General features: G+C 58.2%; 2 protein-coding genes across 4 annotated transcripts; one reads left to right on the top strand and one right to left on the bottom strand.

The window, feature by feature from the left end:
• The first annotated feature begins 193 nt into the window (after positions 1-193).
• On the top strand, positions 194-1,820 carry TREX2 (three prime repair exonuclease 2). 2 transcript variants are annotated; one of them, XM_037888398.2, is made up of 2 exons: positions 194-542; positions 976-1,820. In XM_037888398.2, the coding sequence occupies exon 2, from the start codon at positions 978-980 to the stop codon at positions 1,653-1,655; it is 678 nt and encodes a 225-aa protein (XP_037744326.1). In that variant the 5' UTR covers positions 194-542; positions 976-977; the 3' UTR covers positions 1,656-1,820. The 2 variants fall into 2 exon arrangements, with proteins under 2 accessions (XP_037744326.1, XP_037744325.1); XM_037888397.2 differs by having other exon boundaries at positions 196-546; positions 976-1,817.
• Positions 1,821-2,405: 585 nt separating this feature from the next.
• On the bottom strand, positions 2,406-22,274 carry LOC102934268 (synaptophysin). 2 transcript variants are annotated; one of them, XM_043534411.1, is made up of 8 exons: positions 22,216-22,274; positions 19,607-19,756; positions 13,829-13,894; positions 12,334-12,458; positions 10,618-10,816; positions 10,314-10,505; positions 9,719-10,022; positions 2,406-3,755 (listed from the first exon to the last, which is right to left on the bottom strand). In XM_043534411.1, the coding sequence occupies exons 1-7, from the start codon at positions 22,255-22,257 to the stop codon at positions 9,723-9,725; spliced, it is 1,074 nt and encodes a 357-aa protein (XP_043390346.1). In that variant the 5' UTR covers positions 22,258-22,274; the 3' UTR covers positions 2,406-3,755; positions 9,719-9,722. The 2 variants fall into 2 exon arrangements, with proteins under 2 accessions (XP_043390346.1, XP_037744581.1); XM_037888653.2 differs by lacking the exons at positions 19,607-19,756; positions 22,216-22,274 and adding an exon at positions 15,498-15,594.
• Positions 22,275-23,007: the final 733 nt, after the last annotated feature.

The following is a 23,007-nucleotide window of genomic DNA, read 5'->3' as shown; positions in this document are numbered from 1 at the left end:
GGGACTGGGACCCAGCCGGGACGCCTCGGTCCCATCTGTGTTGTGGAGGGGAGTGGGTGGGGTCTCATGGGGGCGGGAAGGGAGCGGGGGGCTGGGAGCCAGGACGCCTGGGTTCCCTGGGCGCTGGTAGGGGGGCAGGGAGCCAGGACGCCTGGGTTCCCTGGGCGCTGGCAGGGGGGGCACGGAGCCAGGACGCCTGGGTTCCCTGGGCGCTGGCAGGGGGGGCAGGGAGCCAGGACGCCTGGGTTCCCAGGAGCTGGCAGGGCGTTCCCCCCACTCGCCCCGAGGGAAGCAGACTCAGAAAAGAGCCCTGGTGACTCATCGCTTTGCCTGGGGCGGTTTCGATTTCCCCAGGAGGGAGGCCCCGGCCCCGACATGACAAGTGACCGGCCCTCAGCACGCCCTGGCGCCGCCCCAAGGAGCTCACACAGCGCCAGGCAGCTGCTAAGGAGACACCTACCAGCCGGGAGACGAGCTATCTGCACACAACAGAGGGGAAACTGAGGCACACACCCAGGGAAAGGCTTAACTGTAGTCACTTGATGGGTGAGTGATGAAGAACCCAGGAGTCCTGGCTCGCAGCCCCCCCCCGCTCTAACCACTAGCCCGCACTCCCCTCCCAGAACCAGGCAGAGAACCCAGGAGTCCTGGCTCCCAGCCCCCCTGCTCTAACCACTAGCCCCCACTCCCCTCCCAGAACCAGGCAGAGAACCCAGGAGTCCCGGCTCCCAGCCCCTCTGCTGTAACCACCAGACCCCACTCCCTTCCCAGAGCCAGGGAACGAACCCAGGAGTCCCGGCTCCCAGCCCCTCTGCTCTAATCACCAGACCCCACTCCCTTCCGAGAGCCAGGGAACGAACCCAGGAGTTCTCATTGCTCTACCCCTTCCAAGGGGTCCCTGTATAAACAGCCCCGCGCCCCGCCCCAGAGGCAGCCGCATCGCCGGCTTCCGCTCACACACCTCTTCCTCCCCAGCCATGCTGGCCCCCCAGGATTTCCAAACCTTCGTCTTCTTCGACCTGGAGACCACCGGCCTGCCCCCGGACCGCCCCCGCATCACCGAGCTGTGTCTCTTCGCCCTGCACCGCCGCTCCCTCCTGCAGCGCCCCCTGCAGGACGACGACACCGGCGCCCCCCAGCTGCCCCGCATCCTGGACCAGCTGACCCTGTGCATCGACCCCCAACAGCCCGTCACCCCGGCAGCCGCCCGCATCACGGGGCTGAGCCGGCAGGGCCTGGAGGAGAACGGCAAGCAGGGCCTGGACCAGGCTGTGGCTCAGGCCCTGGGGGGGTTCCTAGCCCGCCAAGCCCCCCCGCTCTGCCTGGTGGCCCACAACGGCTTTAGCTACGACTTCCCCCTGCTGCGGACGGAGCTGGGGCGCGTGGGGGCCAAGCTGCCCCCCGCCACCGGCTGCCTGGACACCCTGCAGGCCATGAAGGAGCTGGGCCTGGGGGGCGAGGGAGGGTACAGCTTGGGGGCGCTTTTCCAGGCGCTCTTCGGCAGGGACCCCGACAGGGCGCACTCGGCCGAGGGAGACGTCCGCACCCTCGTCGCCATCTTCCTCGCCAGGGCGCCACAGCTGATGGGCTGGGCAGCGGGGAATGCCCGGGACTGGGGGGACGTGAGCCCCATGTACCTCCCCACCACGCAGTGAGCGCCAAGAACCCAGGCATCCTGGGCTCTGGGAGGGGAGTGGGGTCGGAGCCAGGATGCAGCCCTGGCTCTCGGAAGGGAGTGGGGTCTGGTGGTTAGAGCAGGGAGGGCTGGGAACCAGGACACCTGGGTTCTCTCCCCAGCTTGGGGAGGGGAATGGGGTCTGGTGGGTTAGAGCAGGGGGGTGGGAACCAGGACACCGGGGTTCTCTCCCTGGCTCTGGGAGGGGAGTGGGGTTTGATGGTTAGAGCGGGGGGTGGGAACCAGGATGCTCGGGGAGGGGAGTGGGGTCTGGTGGGTTAGAGTGGGGACGTGGGGCTGGGAGCCAGGACTCCTGGGTTCTCTGTGGATGCCTCTCTTGGTTCATTAGATCGTCAAAGGATCTGGGGTTGGGTAATGAAATGATTGTATTGAGCTGCTGCTTTTAATGGCGGGGGGGAAGCTCCCCCCCCGGTTTTACTGTTAATAAATACACTCCAGGCCCTGAGCCGTATGCTTTGCTGAGTTAAGACTTCATGTCTGGTTTGGGGCCCTGGGGGAAATCGGGGTGCAGGTGTCCAGCATGTGACCGTCACCCCAAAAGACTGCAGTTCCCAGGTCCACCAGCAGAGGGCAAAGGGTCCCAGTATTAACAGCCCCTGCGCCCCACCCCAGAGGCAGCTGCATCTCAGCGCTGGGCGAAGGGTCCCTGTATAAACAGCCCCCCCCCCCCCCCCCCCCAGCCCTGGAAATCAGACTGGAGAAGCGTTGAAAGGTTTTTCCCTCTTTCTCTTTTTATTTGGTTTTTATTACTTTTGTTCTCTATATTTTGGGGGGCACGCTGGGGGAATGATGGCGGGGGGCTTCGCTGTTTGATTAGTTTGTCCTTGTCTTTGTTTTGTCGACGTCAGTTTTCTTTTGGCGGAGATGGGAGGAAAAATAAATCTCACGACACCGAGCGAGGGGGGGGCCTGAACGAACGAACCAAAACTCACGAGCACGGCACGAATTGGAGCACAGACATGGCGTATAGAGATATATAGGGGTGCTTCCGGGGGGGGCCCCGGGGACGGGCGAGGGCTGGATGGGGGGGCTAAGAGGGGAAGGGATAGGGAGAGTGGGTGGGTGGGGAGAAAGAAGGGATGTGTGGGGATGTATGGGGTAGATAGATAAATATGGGGGTGTACGGGGATAGACAGATGGGTAGGGTAGGGAAGGGATCGATGTATTGATGGCTATATAGATAGGCTGTCCCCGGACACCTGGGTTCTACGTCACCTTCCCCACACCCCCTCCAGTGGAAATCGGGGTACTGTGGGAAGGCCCCAGTCTCACCCCCCCCCCGGACTGGTCACTGCGGAAGGGGCATGGATTGGGGCTTACGGGTGCTGTCTGGGGATGGTGCCCCTCCCGCACTTCCTAGAGTCCCCCCTTGCCATGTGACACCCCCGGCGGGGAATGGGGTGGGGATGGAGGCCCTAAATTACCCCCCAGCGGCCTCCACATGCCCCTCCTCCATCCCCTGCCCTGTGTACCCCACTCAGTTCCAGTCCCCCCAAACATGCTGGAGCCCCCAAATATCCCCCAAGCTGCTGATACCCCTGAAACCCCAAATCTCCCCCACAGCCATCAAGAGAGATCTGAACCCCTGACCCCTCCTTAAAGTGGGGCACGGGGCACAGCTATCTACAGCCAGGATTGAGGGGGGTGGAGGGTGAGGGGAGCACTGAGTTAGCGATACTCAGGGGATGGGGGCACTGAGGGTGTGGGGGGGGGCAGGGAGGCGGGGGGCACACAACTGTCTAGAGTGGGGGGTGAAAAGGCAGGAGTGGGGTGCTGGGGGCAGTGCAGGAGTTGGGGGCAGGGAGGCAGGGGGGCACAGCTGTCTGGAGTTGGGGTGCTGGGGGCAGTGGGGGAGGTGGAGGGCAGGGAAGTGGGGGGGTGCACAGCTATCTAGAGTTGTATTTTCTCATATATATATATATATATAATATATATAAACAGCACAAACATCTACATTCATCCTGGGGTCCCCCCGCGAGTCCCCCACAGGAGGGGACATGGGGGGGGCAGGGCAGGACAGGCGTCTCCTCCTCACGACGCCCCCTGCTGGGGGAGAGACCTGGGGGGAGAGAGAAAGAGAAAGCCGGAGGAGGGGTAATTAATAAGAGCACACGCAGCTAGCGTCCCCTGCTGGCCAGGCACCCACGTCATGGATTGCCCCCCGCCGCCCTTCACTCACCGGGGCTCTATCCTGGCTCTGGGAGGGCAGTGGGGTCTAGTGGTTAGAGCAGGGGGCTGGGAGCCAGGACTCCTGCGTCCTATCTCTGGCTCTGGGGCGGGGGCAGTGGGGTGCAGTGGGCAAGACCCAGTTCCCACTATGAAATACAACATGCTAAAACAATTATAAGGCAACCCCCACCTGGCACGCCGTTCCCCTTCCTTGCGGGTCCATCTGGGACCAGATTGACTCTGCCAAACCCTCCTGCACTCTGCAGCAGACACCCTCCAATTATAACAACCCAGCAGAGGGCGCGAGATCCCTGACTAAACAGCTCTCCCCAGAAGCAGCCGCATCTTAGTGCTGGGAGCCCTGTATAAACAGCCCCTGGGCCCCACCCCAGAGATGGCTGCATCTCAGCCTCTCCTGCCATTTTTATGCCCTTCCACTCTCCAGGTGGCCCCACTCTGCCCAGTGATCTCTACTCACACACCGCTGTTCTCGTGGGGGAGGGCACGGCCTGCTGCCAGGGGAGAAGGGAGGGGCATGGATCAGGACAGAGGATCTGTGGGGTTTTTGGCACCTGGCCCTGAGAATCAGGCCGACGCGGGGTCAAGATACAAAGCGGTCATGGTCCCACCCCAGCGCAGTGGGTCTCCTAAATATCAACTCACGCCATGGCCCCTGAGGGCCTGAGACGGTAATTTACGGCTTGCCGCAGGCCACGAGCCATTGCTTTCCCACCGCCTGGCCGTTGAGACATTAACAAAATAGCTGACGGCTGTTACGAGACTCTTAATGTGACCCAATACAGCAGGGAAAAGAGGGAAGTGAAGCAAACACGGTGAGCGGGGTGTAAGGGGAAAATATTGTAACCGTAGGGCTTAACCGCCGGGGAGAGTCTGTTCCGTTCAGACTGATTTCTTAAGGCTCAAGTGAAGAAAGATGGCTACGCCTTGCCATCAAACAAGCTTATGCTATCACCACAGCTAGGCTGGGAGAGCCGCTGAATAAAAGGGAGTGAAACCATTACAGGGACGCTCGATCGGAACGGAGTAATCAGCAGCGTCACCGACCCATCAGCACCCAGATCAGTCCCGAGCTCCTGCCGAGGTCAGGAGAAAAGAAGATTGGCAGGATGTATGGGAAATGGGGTGTCAAAGTTAGCCGTGGAGGGTGAGAGAGAAGGGTGGGAAGGCCCCAGAGGAGACGGGTGGCTGGTGCACAAACAAAGCTGTGGCCTGACGTCTCTTACACCAGCACCTCCAGCAAGGCAGGTCACACAAAGGGGCTGGAACACGCCGGCTCCAACTGCGAGGATGCCTCGTGCCCGGGCTGGATGGCCTCTCGCTTCAGCTGGCCGTCTCTAATCTTCACAGGGCCTGGCCCAGACCAGCACCTCCAAGAAGAGGAACCAGCTTGGGGCACCCAGCTGGGCCCCTTCCTGAAAGCCTGAAAACGACCAGACCGTGTCCCTGACTCCCGCTGCGAATGGTAACCGAGCTAATGGTGGGTGGGTCCTCGTAGGGCCTACGACGAGTGCCGTGTCTTGTCTGCCTGCAGAAGCCGGGCCAATCAAAGACGTTTCCCGCCCCGTCTTGTCTGTCTAATATCCTGAGGCCGACATGGCTACACCACGGAGAGGAGCGAATGGGGGCCGGGGTCTTGGGGGGAAGAGGTGGGGCAGGGTCTTGGGGAAGGGGTAGGGGCATGGCCTCAGGGGAAGGGATGGGATGGGGCATCAGAGAGAAGGGGCGGCATGGGGCACGGCCTCAGAGAGCAGGGCGGGGCCTTGGGGGCATGGTTGGAGGCGGGGCCACGGTTCGGGCACCTGTGGCCCCTCCCACTTTCAGGGCGCTCCCTGGTATCAAAAGGGTAGAGAAACACTGCTCTGACCCCCAATATATAAAAACCGCTTTTGTCCGCGCACCCCACGGAGATCAAGGTGGATTTTGCCGAGGGTGGTGCAGATAATGGGCAAGTGATAGAAATGTGGCTAGAGACCAGGTACAAATGTCGGACGACCTCGGACAGCAGGGGCAGACAGCCTGGGGATGAAATCTTAGGGTACGAACGACACGAAGCTGGGGGAGTTTTGCACCCTTAGGAACAGCCTAAGATTTACAGGTCTCTATCCGCAGAAGAGTCCACGCTCCCGGGTGTACGCCTGGATCGACGGCGCTCTGTCTGTCTGTATTTGTGCTCGTCTGATCTTTGACCGGCGTTTCTGGAGCGGAGAGTTTGCGGCTCAAAGCTGCAGGTGACACCAGGCTGGGAGAGGTGGCCAGGCCACTGGGGAACTGAAAACGACCAGGACAAATTGGAGAACGGGGCTGAGTGCGACAAGATGACGTTCAAACTGAGCCAAGCGTCAGAAGGAAAAGTCCGACGCCGGGGGGCATCGCCGGCTAATGGGGAGGACGGCTGAAGAGGATCTGGAAGTTAGAGCAGCTCACAGATTGAAGGAGAGCCCACCACAGGATACAGCCACGAAAACGGCTAAGATCGTTCTGGGTGTGTTAGCGGGAGCGTCGTACGTCAAGCACGGGGGGCGTCGATGCCCCGATGTTCTTGGCGCCGGGGCACACTGGCCCCGCAGATGAGCGTCAATGATCGGGGTTCGATCCAAGGCGTTTTGGCCGCAGGGTCACCACCTGGCTCAGGGTAAAAGGACACTCGCAACACAGAGGTTGGACTTTGGCCCAGAACGGGTGCCACCCCCCTTTTGTTCAGTAGCGAGATGCCTTGGGGAGCAATTTAACAAGACAACGGATCTATTCTATGGAGCGGAAAAAGCTAACGCAGGCAAAACTCCAGAGCGCTAAGAAATATAAATCACGTCCGCGGGCAAACACGGGGCATTCGCCTCCTTTGCAAGTATAATCTTTGTTAGAGACGTGGCTTGGCTCCTGCGTGCTGCTGACCTGAAACTGGGCAGCGAGTTAATCAGGACGTGTGGGCGCCAGGGCACGTGCTATAAAGATTGTCCCGGCGTCCCTGGGCAGGTGCCGCTCAAGATTGTGGGAAAGCTGCTCCCAAATGGAACGAGTTCCTCTTGACTGGGAAACATCCCTCCAGGCTTAACGGTTTCCTGCGGCCTCATGAGCTCTAGGTGAGGACAATTCACCGCGGAAACAATTTCCCACGGCTCGTGGGGGGATTCTCCATCGCGGGCAATTTTAAAATCAAGATCTAAGAGATCTGCTCTCGGAATTATTTGGAGGAAGTCCTGTGTGATACAGGAGTTCAGACTAGATAATCCCGATGGTCCCTTCTGAGACTCTGGAACAGACCCAAAGAAGCACCCGTTTCTAATGTGATCTGTTGGAACTCCTCGCCTCATGAGTTTTTGGCCTGAGGTTTTAGGAGAAGTCAGTATAGAGCCAGGGAAGGAGGAGAAAGGCCACAGGTGCGACACAGGAGGACAGAGGAGATGAATCTATTAATATAATTCATGGGGAAGTAGGTTAAAAGGTTGACTACAGATCCAATGGGAACAAGACCTTGGTGTCTTACATTTAGATCTGGATTCTTTTTCCTCTATTGTGTTAGCAACACCACATTTGATAAGCAACTGGCACAAGCCAGGGACTATTCTGCGCGTCTCTTAGCCACAAAAATCTAAAGAAAGTCCCCTTCCCAAGATGGCAACGGAGGATAAGTGTTATTTGTTCCTGTGCGTTATTTGAGTCTGGGGTTCATCGACCGAGTGTCTGGTTTATGTTAGCCAACTCGCAGGGCAACCCGATTTTTGCATTCTTATGTCTTGCGCGATTAGTTGCTGTTGTTTTGCATAGCTAAGAAAGCTCCATAAAATTAAATCCAATGCTCCAGCCCGTTTTCTTTAGTAAAGCAGTCGAAATGGAAAGAACCTTGAGAAAGGTGATGCCGGTAATTAGTTACTATGGGATTTGGCAGAATTTGATTTGTTTTTAATATAATTTTGATGGACAATACTGATGGTTATTTTTAAGCTTTTTTTTAAATTTTTACCTATTTAAATTTTCACCACTGTGCAAAGTTACGGGTTTTCAGCCATTTTTGAAACCAGTGTGAACCTTCACTGCTAAAATTATGGATTTTAAGCATTTGTATTTTTTCATGTTATTGATTGAAATTTTAACAGCCAGGCCCAAAGATGGGTGTCAAGCAATGTTTCCATTTTCACTGATTTAAATTTTCACGGCTGTGCACCATTCCAAGGTTTAAGCACTTTTTTGTATTTTTACCAATTTAAATTTTCACCATCAAAGCGACGGGTTTTCATCTTTTCTCTGATTTCAGGTTTCACAGCTGTGCACAATTCAAAGTGCTTAAAACCCATTTCCTTTTCACCAGTTTCAATTTTCACCCTCAGACTGACGGGTTTTGATCTTTTCACTGATTTAAATTTTCACAGCGGTGCACAATTACGGGTTTTAAGTCCATTTTTTATTTTTCCTAATTTCAATTTTCCCCGTTCTAATTACGGGGTTTAAGGGATTTTTCAATTTTCATCCATTTAAATTTGCGCAGCTGTGCAAAACTACGGGCTTTAAGCCCTTCTTTTTTTTAATTTTATTTTGTTGCCAATTTCAATTCTCGCAGAGGGAAGCACTTTTTCCCATCTACGGTTTCACAGCTGTGTCAAATTACGGGCTTTAGGCATTTGATTTTTCCCAATTTCAATTCTCACAGTTGCAGGGAATTCTGGGGACAGGTCAGACAACAAGAAGGGGCCAAACATTAATTATTTAATGACAACAGATGTTGCGACTGAAAACGGTAAAGCTTTATAACCGAGAAAACACCTATTTGTCCCCAGTGCATGTCAGAATATACAAAGTCAGCAGTAACCCAAACTCTCCTTCTCAAGCAGGATTTATCTTGCTTTGCCTGTGTGTCCATTTTGATTCTTGACGGACATATTTTGTTTGTTCGTTCGGTTTGTTCGTCTCCGGTGACGTTTACGGATACGAATCGAACCCTTCCCAGTTTGCCTATAGATAGGGGGGAGGGATAGCTCAGTGGTTTGAGCATTGGCCTGCTAAACCCAGGGTTGTGAGTTCAATCCTTGAGGGGGCCATTTAGGGATCTGGGGCAAAAATTGGGGATTGGTCCTGCTTTGAGCAGGGGGTTGGACTAGGTGACCTCCTGAGGTCCCTTCCAACCCTGATATTCTGTGATTCTATGATTCATGGATTTCAAGGCCAGAATCGTCCATTGCGAATATCGACCCTGAAGTCCTGTATCACCCAAACTGCAGAACGGCCGCCAAATAATTCCTAGAATTGGTCTTTTAGAACGTCCCAGCTTGACTGAAAAGTCGCCCATGATGGGCAACCCACCGTGACCCTTGGTCAGATTGTTCCAGGGGTGAATTACGCTCACCGTTAAAAGTGGACACCTCATTTCCAGGCTGAATTTGTCCAGCTTCAACGTCCAGCCACCGGATTGTGTTAACCTTTTGAGTGCTAGGGTGGAGAGCCCGTTACTAAATATCTGTTCCCCCTGGAGACACGTCGAGACAGGGATCAATTCACCCCTTCACCTTCCCTTTGTTCAGCCAAACAGCTGGCGCTCCTGCCGTCTCTCGCTGTCTGGCATTGAATCATTCTCGTGTGACTGATCCACGTCCTCCCTGAATTGCGGGTACCGGAACCGGATGCGGGATCCCAGTAGCGGCCGCATCAGGGCCAGATCCGGAGGCCAAATCACCTCTCTGCTCCCACTCGAGCGTCGCCTGTTTATACACCCCAGGGTCGCCCTAGTGCTGTGGGCCCCGCATCCCCCATGCTCCCCAAATCCTGCGTTCCCTGCTCCTGTCTCTCTCCCACGGCACACACAACCCAACCCCCCCATCCCGGCACCCCAGTTTAACTCACCCGCCTACATCTGGTTGGAGAAGGAAGTGGGGGCAGCCTGGCCGTACCCCCCCTGCTGGCTGTAGGGGTCGGGCTGCCCGTAGCCCTGCTGGTTATACTCCGGCTGGTAGCCGCCTTGCTGGCCGTAGGAATCCTGCTGCACGTAGCCAGAGCCCTGGTTGTAGGAGTCGGCGTAGGTGTCCGGAGCCGGCTGCTTCTCCGGGGCGGCCGGCGGGTACTTGGCAAAGGGGGCGCTCCAGCCCGTCTCCTTAAACACGAACCAAAGATTTCCTGTCCACAGCACCAGGTTCAGGAAGCCAAAGACCTGGGTGGCAGGGGAGAAAGAGCGCGGGAAGGAAGGGTTAATGCACAGAGGGTAGGGGGTCCCCTCTAGGGGGCGCTGGCTCCCATCTGGCCCCAGGGTGGGGACTAGCTGGCTCAGGGGGCTGGGGAATGGGGCACGGAGCCTGTCCCCTCTAGGGGGCGCCGGTTCCCATCCGGCCCCAGGTCAGGTCCTGGCTGGCTATGGGGGGCAGGGAATGGGGCACAACGCCTGTCCCTTCTAGGGGGCGCCAGCTCCCCTCAGGGGGTCTGGCTGGCTGGGGAAGGGTCTCACCACGGAAGTGTTGAGTCCCGAGATGATGGGGTCCTTCAGCTCTTTGCACGTGTTCCCCTCTTTTTTGCAGACCTCCAGCCCCTCGATCACGTTGTCGGGGTCCGTTGCCAGCTTGACGTCGGAGAGACCCTTGGCCCAGGCACACGAGCTCACCAGCCACATGAAGGCGAAGACAGCGGTGACGACGAAATCCTGGGGAGAGAGCCGGGTTAGCCCCCTGCGTGGCCCCCCAATGCCTGGCCCTGCCTGCCGAGGGAGAGCGCCCCCTGCCCAACTCCCCGCTCCCTGTGCGCCCCAAACTCACGATCATGGGGCCCTTGTTATTCTCCCGGTACTTGTTCTCCATGAAGAGGTAGACGACCGTGGCAGCCAGCGAGTACAGGAACGCAAAGACCGCGATGGTGACGAAGAATTCAGCCGAGGAGGAGTAATCCCCCATGAGGAACACCTTCTCCACCTCGTGCCCCTTGCAGGCTGGGACGTCGAAATAGACCTGGTGGAGTCTTGAGGAAGGGGGTTGGGAGAAACATGAGGCAGGGGGCTCAGTCATACAGAAGGTACTGGTCCGTATCCTGTATGTATAGCCCAGACCTCCCAGGAACAGAGCCCAGTGTCAACCCTGACCGCTAATGCAAAGATAAGGCAGTCTGTAGACAGAATACAGCTCCGGTCTGTGTAGGAGGCGTCAGTTCATATACAACAAATATCGACCAGTTTTGTATAGCAGATGCCAGTCAATATACTGTATATACAGCCCAGACCTCCCAGGAATACCACCCAATGTCAATCATGACAACTAACAAAAGACCAAGACTGTCTGTATACAGAATACTGCCCAGTCTGTGTCGGAGATGCCGGTCCATATACGGACCAGGTCTGTGCAGGAGGTGCTGGGCCATATATTTCTTATATCTAGCCCAGACCTCCAGGAATAGGGCCCAATGTGACCCTGATCACTAACACAAAGAGAAAGGCTGTCTGTTTACAGAATACAGCCCCATCTGTGTAGGAGGTACCGGTCCATGTATATAGTAAATATGGACCAGGGCTGTGTAGGAGATGCTGGCCAATTATATTGCATATATATAGCCCAGACCTCCTAGGAATAGCACACAATGTCAACCCTGACCATGAACACAAAGACAAGATCAGTCAGTGTACAGAATACTGCCTGGCCTGTGTAGGTGGTGCTGGTCCCTATACGGGATATACATACCAGATCTGTATAAGAGATGCCAGTTCATACACTGTACAGCCCAGACTTCCCAGGAATAGCAACCCTCATAAATCCTGACTGTAACTCAAAATTGAGAGCAGGCCGTGCAAAAAATGAAGCCCTGGTCTGTACAGAAGGAACCACATCATATACTCTACAAATACAGCCTGGGCTTCCCAGGGACAGAGCCCAGTGTGCATCCTGATTTCTACCTGAAAATCAAGGGCAGGAGTCTGCACACAGAACACAGCTGCGCTCTGTGTAGGAGGCACCAGGCCATATACCATATATATAGCCCAGTCTGCTAAGGAGATGCTGGTCCATATACTATAAATACATCCCCAGCCTCCCAAGAACAGTGCCTACTGTAAATCCTAATGCCTATCTCAAAGACAGAGGTCATCTGTATACAGAACACAGGCCTGGGCTGTGTAGGTGGTGTCAGTCGATATACTGTATATACAGCCCAAGCTTCCCGGGAATAGTTCCTAGTATTAATCCTGACTGCGAAGTGAAAGTCAAGGGCAGTCTGTATATAGAATACAGCCTGGAAATAAGTTGTCAGTTTTTAATTGGAACAATTGACCAAGGCGATGCTGGTCCATATACTGTAAATAAAGCCCCAGCCTGTATAGGAGGTACCAGTCGATATGCTGAATACACAGCCCAGGCCTCTATGAGGCAAAGTCAGTGTGAATCTCAGATGCTATCCCATCCCAGTCTTGAAACATCAAAAGTCTCCAGGTCCCTACGCAGCGTAGCAGCCCACCAGCCAGTCCCTATGCAGTATAACGCCCAGCTCACCTGAATGGGTAGCCAAACTCCACTTCGATGTTCAGGTTGCTCTCGCTTTTATTCACACACTCAACGCTGAGGCGAAATTCCCCACTGTAGGTCCCGCAGGTGGCGAACGCAAAGATAGCAAAGAGCTGTGGGGTGAGATGGGGCGGGTGAGACCACAGGGGTGCTGCAGGAAGTGGGGCAGGAGAGCTGGCTGTGGGGGGGAGCTCCCAGCTCCTCCGGCCTCTCCCGGCGGGGGTCGCTGTGGGGAGCAGGGTGAGAGCGCCGGCTGGTGCTAGGATTAATAACCCTGCCTCCGGGACGGGGAGGCGGGTAGAGCGGAGAGGAATTGTGGGTAAGAAGGGTTAGCTGGGTCCCGCCCCCTCTAATCCTCCCAGAGAGCTGGGAAGAGATAAGAACCTGTCTGACCCAATTGTCCATCTGTCTACGTCAGCCACACTCCTCTGTTCTCATGGGTTCCTCCATCCTCCCCCCGACCCCGCGCTGGAAGTGGAGGGGGGGCGGATATCAGGCTGGAGGGGCCCACAGGTCTGATCCGGGGGCAAATGACTCCAGAACCAGCAGGGTCCACGGGCACCTGGAATCGTTCCCCAACCAGCTGGGTCAATGGGTTCATAATACGGCAGAAATGTCAAGCGAGTGGGTCTGGAATCACTCCAGAACTGGCAGGGTGGGGAGGGCCGGGAGCCGCTCCAGAACCAGCAGGGGGACCGGGAGCTAATCCAGAACTGGCAGGGGTGGGGGACTTGGGAGCCGATCCAGAACCGGAGAGCAGGTGGGGAGGGCCAGGAGCTGCTCCAGAACCAGCAGGTGTGAGGGATTCGGGGACTGATCCAGAACCAGAAGGGGTGGGGGAGTCAGGGGCTACTCCAGAACCGGTGCCCCCCCCGGGAGCCACTCCAGAACCGGCAGGGGGAGGAGCTGCTCTAGAACCAGAGGGGGATGAGGGGTGGGGTCGGGAGACGGTCTAGAACCGGCAGGGGGGTCGGGAGCCACTCCAGAACTGGTGGGGGGAGGAGCCGCTCTAGAACCAGAGGGGGGAAAGTGTTGGGGTCGGGAGATGCTCCAGAACCGGCGGGGGGAGGAGCCGCTCTAGAACCGGGTGGAGGGAAGTGTTGGGGTTGGGAGATGCTCCAGAACAGGTGGGGAGGGGGTCATGAGGTGCTCCAGAACTGGCAGGGCAGAGTAGGGGGGTCTGGAACTGCTCCAGAACCAGCAGGATTAGGGGTCTGGAATCTCTCATTCTGTCTCTGAGCTTCTCCGTCTCTGGTCTCCCCAAATCTGATGGGGTAACAGGATCTGATAACCGGGTTTTCCTGCACCTCCTTCCCCCAATCCTATAGCCCCTCCCACGCTGCCTGGCTCTGCAGGGGCGGGGGGGGAACAGGGCCTGTCCCCTCTAGGGGGCGCTGGCTCCAAGCCCTAGGCCAGCTCAGAGGAAGTCCAGACAGGACCCCCCAACCTCAGGGTCCTGAGGAGCCAGTTCCGGGGGACTCACCCATTCCAGCAGTTTCAGAAACCCCAGCGGTTCCTTGAGCATCCGGAATTGTCCCCCAGCCACGACCTGTCGGTCAAGGTGGAGAGAAAGGGGGATGGGGCAGGGGGAGGGGGTGATATTAAAATATCTGACATCCCATCGTTTCCTGAACCCCTGCCCCTCCCAGAGCCGGGGAGAGAACCTAGGAGTCCTAGCTCCCAGCCCCCCTCCCCCCCCGGCTCTAACCATTAGACCCCCACGCCTTTCCCAGAGCCGGGGAGAGAACCCAGGAGTCCTGGCTCCCAGCCCCCCTCCCCCCCCGGCTCTAACCATTAGACCCCACTCCCCTCCCGGAGTCAGGGAGAGACCCCAGCGCAAGACAGTTATTGAAGATCACAAGTTCCTACTAGGAAAAGCCTGCAGGAAATACCTCCCCCAAACACATACCCACAGCCTCCCAAACCTTTCCCCGCCCCCAAACACACTGCCCCCATCAACCGGAACCCCCCTTCTCCTCCTGCTGTAGGTGGGGTAGATGTTAAACCCCCAATTAATAAACAACCCTCCGATATCTGCACCCCCTCACCCCCCCCCCACACCTGATGCAAGGATTGGGCTGCATCACCCCCACCAGCCCCCCAACCCCGATGCTGCTGGTGGGAGAAGATTCTGCCCCCCCTGTTCATAAACAGCCCCCCAGAAATTACCCTGAACTCCCATTGATGGCATTACACTTGCCATTTTGACTCCCTCGCCAGCTTGCTGGCAGGGGTAAATATCCCTGAGCCAGACCCTCCCCATGGCAATCAGCCCCCCCCCAATTATCTGCACCCCCATATTCCTCCAGCCAGCAGGCAACCGGTTGAATGCACCATCCCAGCCAGTCTCTACTGCAGCAGCGGGTGGGAGAATATTCTCGAGTGCCCCCCCCCCATTCATAAAGAGCCCTCCCCACACGTGAGCCCCACATCCCCCCCCCCCCCCCCCCCGCACCTGACCGTCATGGCAATGAACCCACTGCAGCAGTGCTCAGCCATCTTCCCTCCCCGCCCCCGCCCCTGCTGCAAATGGAGGGGGGGAATCTTTGTAGTTCACCCCCCCACACACACATACACACACATCCCCCACTGCAAAATATCCGGTCACCTCCCCATCCCATCCCATATGATCCCCCCCTCAAGGCGTCCATCCAATCTGAACCCCCCCTTGCATCAGTCTCAGACCCCCCCCCCCATTTGCAGCACGGAAATATCCTAGCTCCTGACCCCCCCTACACTCCCCACTGCAATCTGCCTGCAGCCAATCTGTGCCCCCCCCCCATGCATCAATTTCAGATCTCCCCCATCTGCAGCTGGGAAATCTCCTAACCCACCATTATAATCTCAGAGAATCGAGCCCATCTGTGCCCCCCGCAGCATCAATCTCAGATTCGCCCCCCCACAGTTGCAGCAGAGAAATACCCCAGCCTGCCCCACAGCCTGCCCCCCCTCCCTATATTTGCAGTGCGTTGCGTTTGAATGCAGCAGCAGCTGCTTCTGCTGCAAAAAAAACCCCGCTAGGCAGGGATTGGGGGGTGCATGGAGGGAGTGGGGTGCATCTCGGGGGGGGCAGAGGGGGCCCCTTGCCCTGTGGGAAAAGCCCCCCCTTCCCCAGATTGCTGTCTATGGTACTGAGCGAGCCAGGTGCGTACCTGATTGAGGACTTCCATCTTGGAGCTGTCTGGAGCAAGGCGGAGGGGGGGGGCAGGGCTAGATCCGGAACAGCCGGGAGGGGGGTGCAGACGCAGGAGGGAAGAGCGGGGGGGGGTAGGGTGACGTCACGATGGGGGATGTCACTCCCTGGCAGAGGGAGCGGGAGAGATGGGGAGGGGGGGTTCAAATCCCAGAGCTGGGGGCTTGGAGCCAGGACTCCTGGGTTCTCTCCCCAGCTCTGGGAGGGGAGTGGGGTCTAGTGGTTAGAGCAGAGGGGCTGGGAGCCAGGACTCCTGGGTTCTCTCCCGGGCTCTGGGAGGGGAGTGGGGTCTAGTGGTTAGAGCAGAGGGGCTGGGAGCCAGGACTCCTGGGTTCTCTCCCGGGCTCTGGGAGAGGAGTGGGGTCTAGTGATTAGAGCCGGGGGGCTGGGAGCCAGGACTCCTGGGTTCTATTTGAGGGCCCTAGGTCTGACAGTCCCCCAACTCTCCCCCCCAGTACAACTCATCTGGGGGGCTCCCCCCACTGGATGGGGGTGGGGCTTCAGCGAAGGGGGCGGGGCAGCTTGAGTAACCAGCATCCCCTGACCAATGGGGGGTGGGGTCTGGGGGCGAATCCCTCCCCCTGCTGGGTTCTTTTCTCCGGCCCCTCCCCAATGGGTCACCCCCCTGGCTCCTTTCCTCTAGGGGGAGGTCCAAACAGAGGGCCAGGAACCCACCCCGGCTGAGTCCTGAAGGCCTGGGGTCTCCCTGGTGCCTTCGCCCGCCCCCAAGGTCTCTCTCCTGCCCTGGGCTCAGATGGGAGCCGGCGCCCCCTAGAGGGGAAAGGCCCCAGGTCCCATTCCCCGACCCCCTGAGCCAGCCAGTTCCCCAGAGGCCCCACCACCCAGCCCAGGGCCCCACCGCTTCCAGCCCCTCCCCTCCGCCTTGCCCCGGCCCTGCCCCTCCCCTAGACCCACCCACACCCCTAGCTCTGCCCTTTGCCCCGCCTCCAATGTGAGTTCCAGACCCGCCCACATCCTTAGCCCCACCCCTTGCCCCTCCCTTACCCACCACCTAGCACCCGTCCCTTGGCTACTGCCAGCCCCTCCCCTAGCCCCACCCATACCCCTCGCCCTGGGGCCCTCACCTTCCCCCTGCTCCTCCCCCTGCGCCAGCCCCACCCCCTGGGCCCAACCCCACCCCCTCACCCCAGCCCTTCCTCTGTTCCTGCCCCTGGCTCCACCCCCTCGCCCCAGCCCCACCCTTGCTCCTGCTCCCAGCCCCGCCACCTACCTCCAGGTGTGAGGGGCAGTAGGTAGGTCAGTGCTTGGCCTGGTGCCCTCCCAGCCCCCCATCGGGGTGGGGTTGGAGAGGGGTGGGGTGGGAGACAGAGCCAGGGACCTCCCACCGCCATTGCACCAGCGGGGCTGGTGGAGCCAGGCATCCCCCACCTGAACGAGTGAAAACGGGAACGAAGGAATGAAGAAGAGAACAGAGGGACAAATGGAAAGGGAGGACAAAGGAATGAAGAAATGAAGGAAGGAATGGGAGAACAGAGGGGCAAATGGAGAGGCAAGAAATGACCAACACAACATAAGAGAGACCCGATGAACCAATGGAAAGAGGGAAGAAATGAATGAAAGAAAAAAGGAAGGAAGAAATGAGACAACCGATGGACGAATAGGAAGAACAAAGAATTGAACGAATCAAAGGGCAAAGGAGGAACAAATGAATGAAACAAGAAATGAGAGAGCGAACAAAACCACAAAAGGAAGAACGAACCAGTGGGGAAAGGAAGAGTGAAGGAGAAAAACAACAAAGAAAAGTAAAAAGAATGAACGGAGAAGGGAAGAACAGGAGGAAGAAAAACAGGGAGAATACAGTAAAAACGGAAGGAAGTGGGGGAGAGATTGAAAGAGTGAACCCAGGCATCCAGGCCAAACCCCAGGGCGTCAAAACTGTGAAGGAGGGGAAGGAAAACATGACAGCTGGACAGAAGGACACCGGACGAGATACAGACAGAAAGCACCCCAAGGAGTGACCCCTGCTCAGCTCCTCCCATGGGGCCTTGTGGGGAGCACTGCCCAGCTGATAGGAGGTGGGACGAACCAGAGCCCCACTCCAGCACTGAACTCCAACAGCCAGGGTGTGAACCCAGGTGTTTGGGCTGAACCCCAATTTGGGGACCCGCAGTTTAAGGGAGCTGTCCCCGTGCAGCGTTATGTGCGGCTGTTCCCCAACCACCCTGCCCCAGAGACAGCTGCATCATAGAATCATAGGACTGGAAGGGACCTCGAGAGGTCATCTCGTCCAGTCCCCTGCACGCATGGCACGACTAAGTATTATCTAGATCAGTGCTACTCAAAGTGGTGGTCTGCGGACCGGCGCCGGTCCGCGAGCCATCGGCTGCCGGTCTGCGCGCACATTGGGAAAAAAACTGCCAGTCCCCCACATCAGATAGCTTGAGAAGCACTGATCTAGACCGTCCCTGACAGGTGTTTGTCTAACCTGCTCTTCAAAATCTCCAGTGACAGAGATTCCACAACCTCCCTGGGCAATTTATCCCAGGGCTTGACCACCCGGACAGGTAGGATGTCCTAATGTCCAACCTAAACCGCCCTTGCTGTAATTTAAGCCCATCGCTTCTTGTCCTGTCCTCAGAGGTTAAGAAGAACGATTCTTCTCCCTCCTCCTTGTAACAAACTTTTATGGACTAGAAAACTGTCATCATGCCCCCTCTGTCTTCTCTTCTCCAGACTAAACAAACCCCAGTTTTCCAATCTCCCCTCATAGCTCTTGTTTTCTAGACTTCTCATCATTTTTGTTGCTCTTCTCTGGACTTTCTCCAATTTGTCCACATCCTTCCTGAAATGTGGCGCCCGAACTGAACACAAACCTCCAGTTGAGGCCTAACCAGCGCGGAGTAGAGCGGAAGAATTACTGCTCGTGTCTTGCTTACAACACTCCTGCTAATCCAGCCCAGAAGGATGTTCGCTTTTTTTGCAACAGCGTCACACTGTTGACTCATATTTAGCTTGTGGATCCACTCTGACGCCCGGATCCCTTTCCGCGGTGCTCCTTCCTCGGCGGTCATTTCCCGTTGTGTGTGTGCGACTGATTGTTCCTTCCGAAGTGGAGTACTTTGCATTTGTCCTTATTGAATTTCATCCTATTTACTTCCGACCATTTCTCCAGTTTGTCCAGATCATTTTGAATTTTAATCCTCTGCTTCAAAGCACTTGCAACCCCTCCCAGCTTGGTATCGTCCGCAGACTTTATCAGTGTGCTCGCTATGCCATAATCTAAATCACTGATGAAGATATTGAACAGAACCGGACCCAGAACCGATCCCTGCAGGACCCCACTCGTTCTGCCCTTCCAGCATGACTGTGAACCCCTGATAATGACTCTCGGGGAACCGTTTTCCCACTAGTTTTTCACCCTCCTTACAGGAGCTCCATCTAGGTTGCTTTTTCCTAGTTTGTTTAGCAGAAGGTCATGGGGGACAGTATCAAAAGCCTTACTAAGGTCCAGATATACCACGTCTACCGCTTTCCCCTATCCACAAGGCTTGTTACCCTGTCACAGAAAACTATCAGGTTGGTTTGACACGATTTGTTCTTGACAAATCCAGGCTGACTGTTACTTATCACCTCATTATCTTCCAGGTGTCTGCAAATTGATTGCTTAACGATTTGCTCCATTATCTTTCCGGGTACAGAAGTGAAGCTGACTGGTCTGTAATTCCCCGGGTTGTCCTTATTCCCCTTTTTATAGATGGGCGCTAGCTTTGCCCTTTTCCAGTCTTCGGGAATCTCTCCCGTCTTCCGTGACTTCTCAAAGATAATCGCCAGTGGCTCCGATATCTCCTCAGTCAGCACCTTGAGGATTCTGGGACGCATTTCATCAGGCCCTGGTGGCTTGAAGACATCTAACGTGTCTAAGAAATTGTTAACTTCTTCTTTCCCTATTTTAGCCTCTGACCCCCCCCCCATTGTCACTGGCATTCGCTACGTTAGCCGTCCGATCACCACCAACCTTCTTGGTGAAAACCGAGACAAAGACGTCATTAAGCACCGCGGTCATGTTTCGGTTGTTGTTTTCCCCCCCTCACTGAGTAACGGGCCTACCCTGTATGTTGGGTCCTCCCCTGCCCCTGGAGGCCAGGCTCTCCACTCCTCCTCCCGCGTCACGTAGCTTTGCTCCCGCACAGTCTCTTCACCATACTCCCGGATTGGAGTGGGATCTTCATGCGCCGTAAGGTCCTGTCGGAGCTCCGCCTAGACAGACACAGACATCAGGAACCCAGGCATCCTAGCTTCCAGCACCCCTCCCCACCAGCACAGATTCTAACCACTAGGCCCCACTACCCTCCTAGTGTCAGGGATAGAACCCAGGTGTCCTGCCTCCCAGTCCCCTCTGCTCTAACCTCTTGATTCCACTTCCTCCCCACCCCAGAGCTGGAGAGAGAACCCAGGAGTCCTGGCTCCCAGCCCACCCCCCACAACTGCCAGAGTCCACCCCCTCTCAGAGTGGGGAAAGAACCCAGGCGTCCTGCCTCCTACCTCTCTGGCTTTTCTGTCAGTTGCTCAGCGAGCTGCAGAGAGGGAGGATGGTGAGATGCCACCAGTGCAGAGTCACCCACAGACCCCCACACCCCACAACTTCCCCCAGGGGTCAGGGATTGGGGGTTCACCTCAGCCGGCCCCACTCACCTTTGTCAGCTCCGGGGAGATCTCGACCTGCTTCGCCAGCTGGTGTGGGAGGGCGGTCAGACTTGCGCCCCTCCAGCCTGGGACCCTCCCTTTGCTCCCCCAGATCCAACCCACAGATCCATCCGGCCCAGTATCCCTCTGTCCCTTTCCTGGCTAGGACCAATAAGCCCACATCTCCCCCTTTCACCCCCCACAATCTGCACTTGCTCCATCTTTGACAGCAGAGCTGGGAGGGGTGGGCACCTGGTGTCTGATCTGTGGGACCCGGGGCCCTGGCAGAGACCCCCTGCCCTGCCCCCAGCCCTGCAGCACGGCGCCCCCCAGCGCCCAGCCCCGACTGCCAGGGGAGAGCGCCCCCCCAGTGAGCTCCAGCCCCTAGCCTGGTACCTTGGACAGCTCCTGTGGGGGGCATTCTGGAGCTGGCTGGGGAGTTAGTTTTGGAGCAGCGCTGCCACCGCCTGCAGGGGGCGACAGGGGGGCTAGATGAGGAGGTCGGGCAGAGACTGGCTCTGACTCCCCCCCTGCATACATGTTCGTTTCCAGGGCACAGATCCCCCCGCCCCCCCGATGCCATTTCTGTCTGTCGCACAGATTCATTCCCCCCATCCACACTCTGACCCAAAGCACCATATGCCCCCCCATGCTGACCTCGATGTCACCCCTCCCATCCCAGGGGCAACCCCCACGCTCCCTCGCCCCATACAGTTTATCCCCCCTGCCCCCCTCCTCCGCAGAGGGTGCCAATTAGGGCAGTCCCAGAGCCAGGCATCCCCAGCTCATTAACCCCGTCCTGGCTCAGTTCCCCGCAACTTTCACAACAGGGGTTACAGCCGGGGGGAGGGCGCGGGGAGCCAGGACTCCTGGGTTCTCTGCCTGGCTCTGGGAGGGGAGTGGGGTCTAGTGGTTAGAGCGAGTGGGGGCGGCGCTGGGGGTCAGTGTTTGCCTGTGTCCCTGCCGGAGGGGACGATCCAGACCCGAGTTTGCCGGGTCTCAGCCCCAGGCCTCAGGGGCCAGCAGCTCTTCACCAGGGGGCCCCAGGCTGCAGAAGTCACTGGGAACAGCTGGGAGGGTGGGAGGGATTTGGGGGCACTAGGCCCTGCCCTGTACAGCTCCTTCCCCCCCCAGCTCCTGCCCCTCCTCAACCCCCCAGCCCCACACCCAACGCCTCTGTCGCCCACCCCCGCTCCCTGCTCCCAGCCCCGCCCCCAGCAGCTCTCCAGCTCTGCCCCCTCTAGCTCCTCCCCCAGCTCCCAGCCCCACCCCCTAAAGCCCCGCCCCCTGCTCCCAGCCCCGCCCCTTCACACCCCTCCCCAGCTCCCAGCTCCGCCCCCTCTAGCCCCGCCCCCAGCTCCCAGCCACGCCCCTAAAGCCACGCCCCCTTTACGCCCCTCCCCAGCTCCCAGCCCCGCCCCTAAAGCCACGCCCCCTTTACGCCCCTCCCCAGCTCCCAGCCCCGCCCCCTCCAGCCCTTCCGCCAGCTCCCAGCCCTGCCCCCAGCCCCACCCCCCGCTCCTCCCAGCCCCGCCCCTTTCAGCCCCTCCCCCAGCTCCCCAACCCCGCCCCCTCCCGGCTCCTGCGGGCGCTGAAGCTCCTCCCCCCAACAGGCCCCGCGCCCGCTTCCGGCCTCGGCCTGTCGGAGGGCAAAAAACACCCCCGCCCTCTCCAGGCCTTTAAAGGCGTGGGTGACTTTACGGGCGGAGCATAGAGTTGCCGGGGAGGGCGAGGGAGAGAGCGTCGGCCAGAAGCTGGAAGTGGGGACCATAGAGAGGGGCCAGACCGGGCCGGATGGGGGAAGAGAGTCGCCCCTAGAGGGCGGAGGATGATAGAGACGCTGGAGGGCGAGGGATAGCCGCCCCCCCGTCACCCATGAAGCGGAAGTTATGACCATAGAGGCGCAGAGCGCAAGCCGGAAAGAGAGAGCGTCGCCAGCAGCACGGCTGTGACTTGAGGACCATAGAAATGTAGCAAGCGCGGGAGAGAGAGCGTCGGCCGCCAGACCGGAAGTGGTGACCACAGAACCTTACGGGACAGAGCGTCTCTTGTGAAACCGGAAGCGCGGTGACCATAGAGACATAGGCAGGGAGTGTCGCCTCCTTTGGTCCTCCAACAAGGGCTCCAGCGCCCCTTTCCCCATCCCAATTAGTGCAACCATTAATTAGCCTGAGTTAACGAAGATTTAGTGACACAGCGGGGAGGGGCTCTGCCCCCACTTCAGAGCCACCCAGGCCAATTACTGGGACCCTTAATTAGCACTGATTAGCCAGCCCCAATTAGCTAATCACCCTCCACTAATGAGAGCCCGGGGTGGGGGCGCACTCATTAATGGAGGGGGCAGCGCCAGGAACCGTTAATGACCCAACCAGGGCCAATCCGCGCTGCCCAATTAACCCAGGGCTAATTAATGAGGCTGCAGCGCTAATGAGCAGCCGGGGCTGGGGGCCACCTAATTAACACAGGGCTAATTGAGGCGGCCACGGTGCTGCCTCCCCAGATCCTCTACCCCCCCATCCCCCGCTGCCTCCCCGGGGTCCCCCACCCATCGCCCCCCGCCCCGTTGCCCCGAGCTCCCTTGCGTCGGCCTGCCCCGCTCCGTGCCTCTTGACCACGGCACCCCCCTGGCCACGGCACCCTGGGGCTCGCCCCCCTGCCAGGCCAGCCCCGGGGCGTCCCTGCCAGCCCTGGCGGGGGTGCCTCAGCCCCGGAGGAGCGCCCGCGTCTCGCGCCAGGTCTCGGGCTCAGTCGGACGTGCCGGGGCCGAGCAGGAGGGCGGGAGTCCCAGGGGCTCCGTCTCGGAGGCCACGTGGCCGACCCCGGCG

This window comes from Chelonia mydas, chromosome 23 (genome assembly GCF_015237465.2).
Source record: "Chelonia mydas isolate rCheMyd1 chromosome 23, rCheMyd1.pri.v2, whole genome shotgun sequence".
In the NCBI taxonomy this organism is placed as follows: domain Eukaryota; kingdom Metazoa; phylum Chordata; order Testudines; family Cheloniidae; genus Chelonia; species Chelonia mydas.
This window is presented reverse-complemented; position numbering and strand designations above follow the sequence as displayed.

Excerpts from the sequence above, each read along its gene's own strand:
- LOC102934268 (XM_043534411.1), bottom strand. The coding sequence starts at position 22,257 with ATGGTCACCGCGCTTCCGGTTTCACAAGAGACGCTCTGTCCC. Across the intron at positions 13,895-19,606 it reads GGGAGGACCCAACATACAGG|GTCGTGGCTGGGGGACAATT; the intron begins GTAGGCCCGTTA and ends CTTGACCGACAG. Across the intron at positions 12,459-13,828 it reads TTCTGAAACTGCTGGAATGG|CTCTTTGCTATCTTTGCGTT; the intron begins GTGAGTCCCCCG and ends CTCACCCCACAG.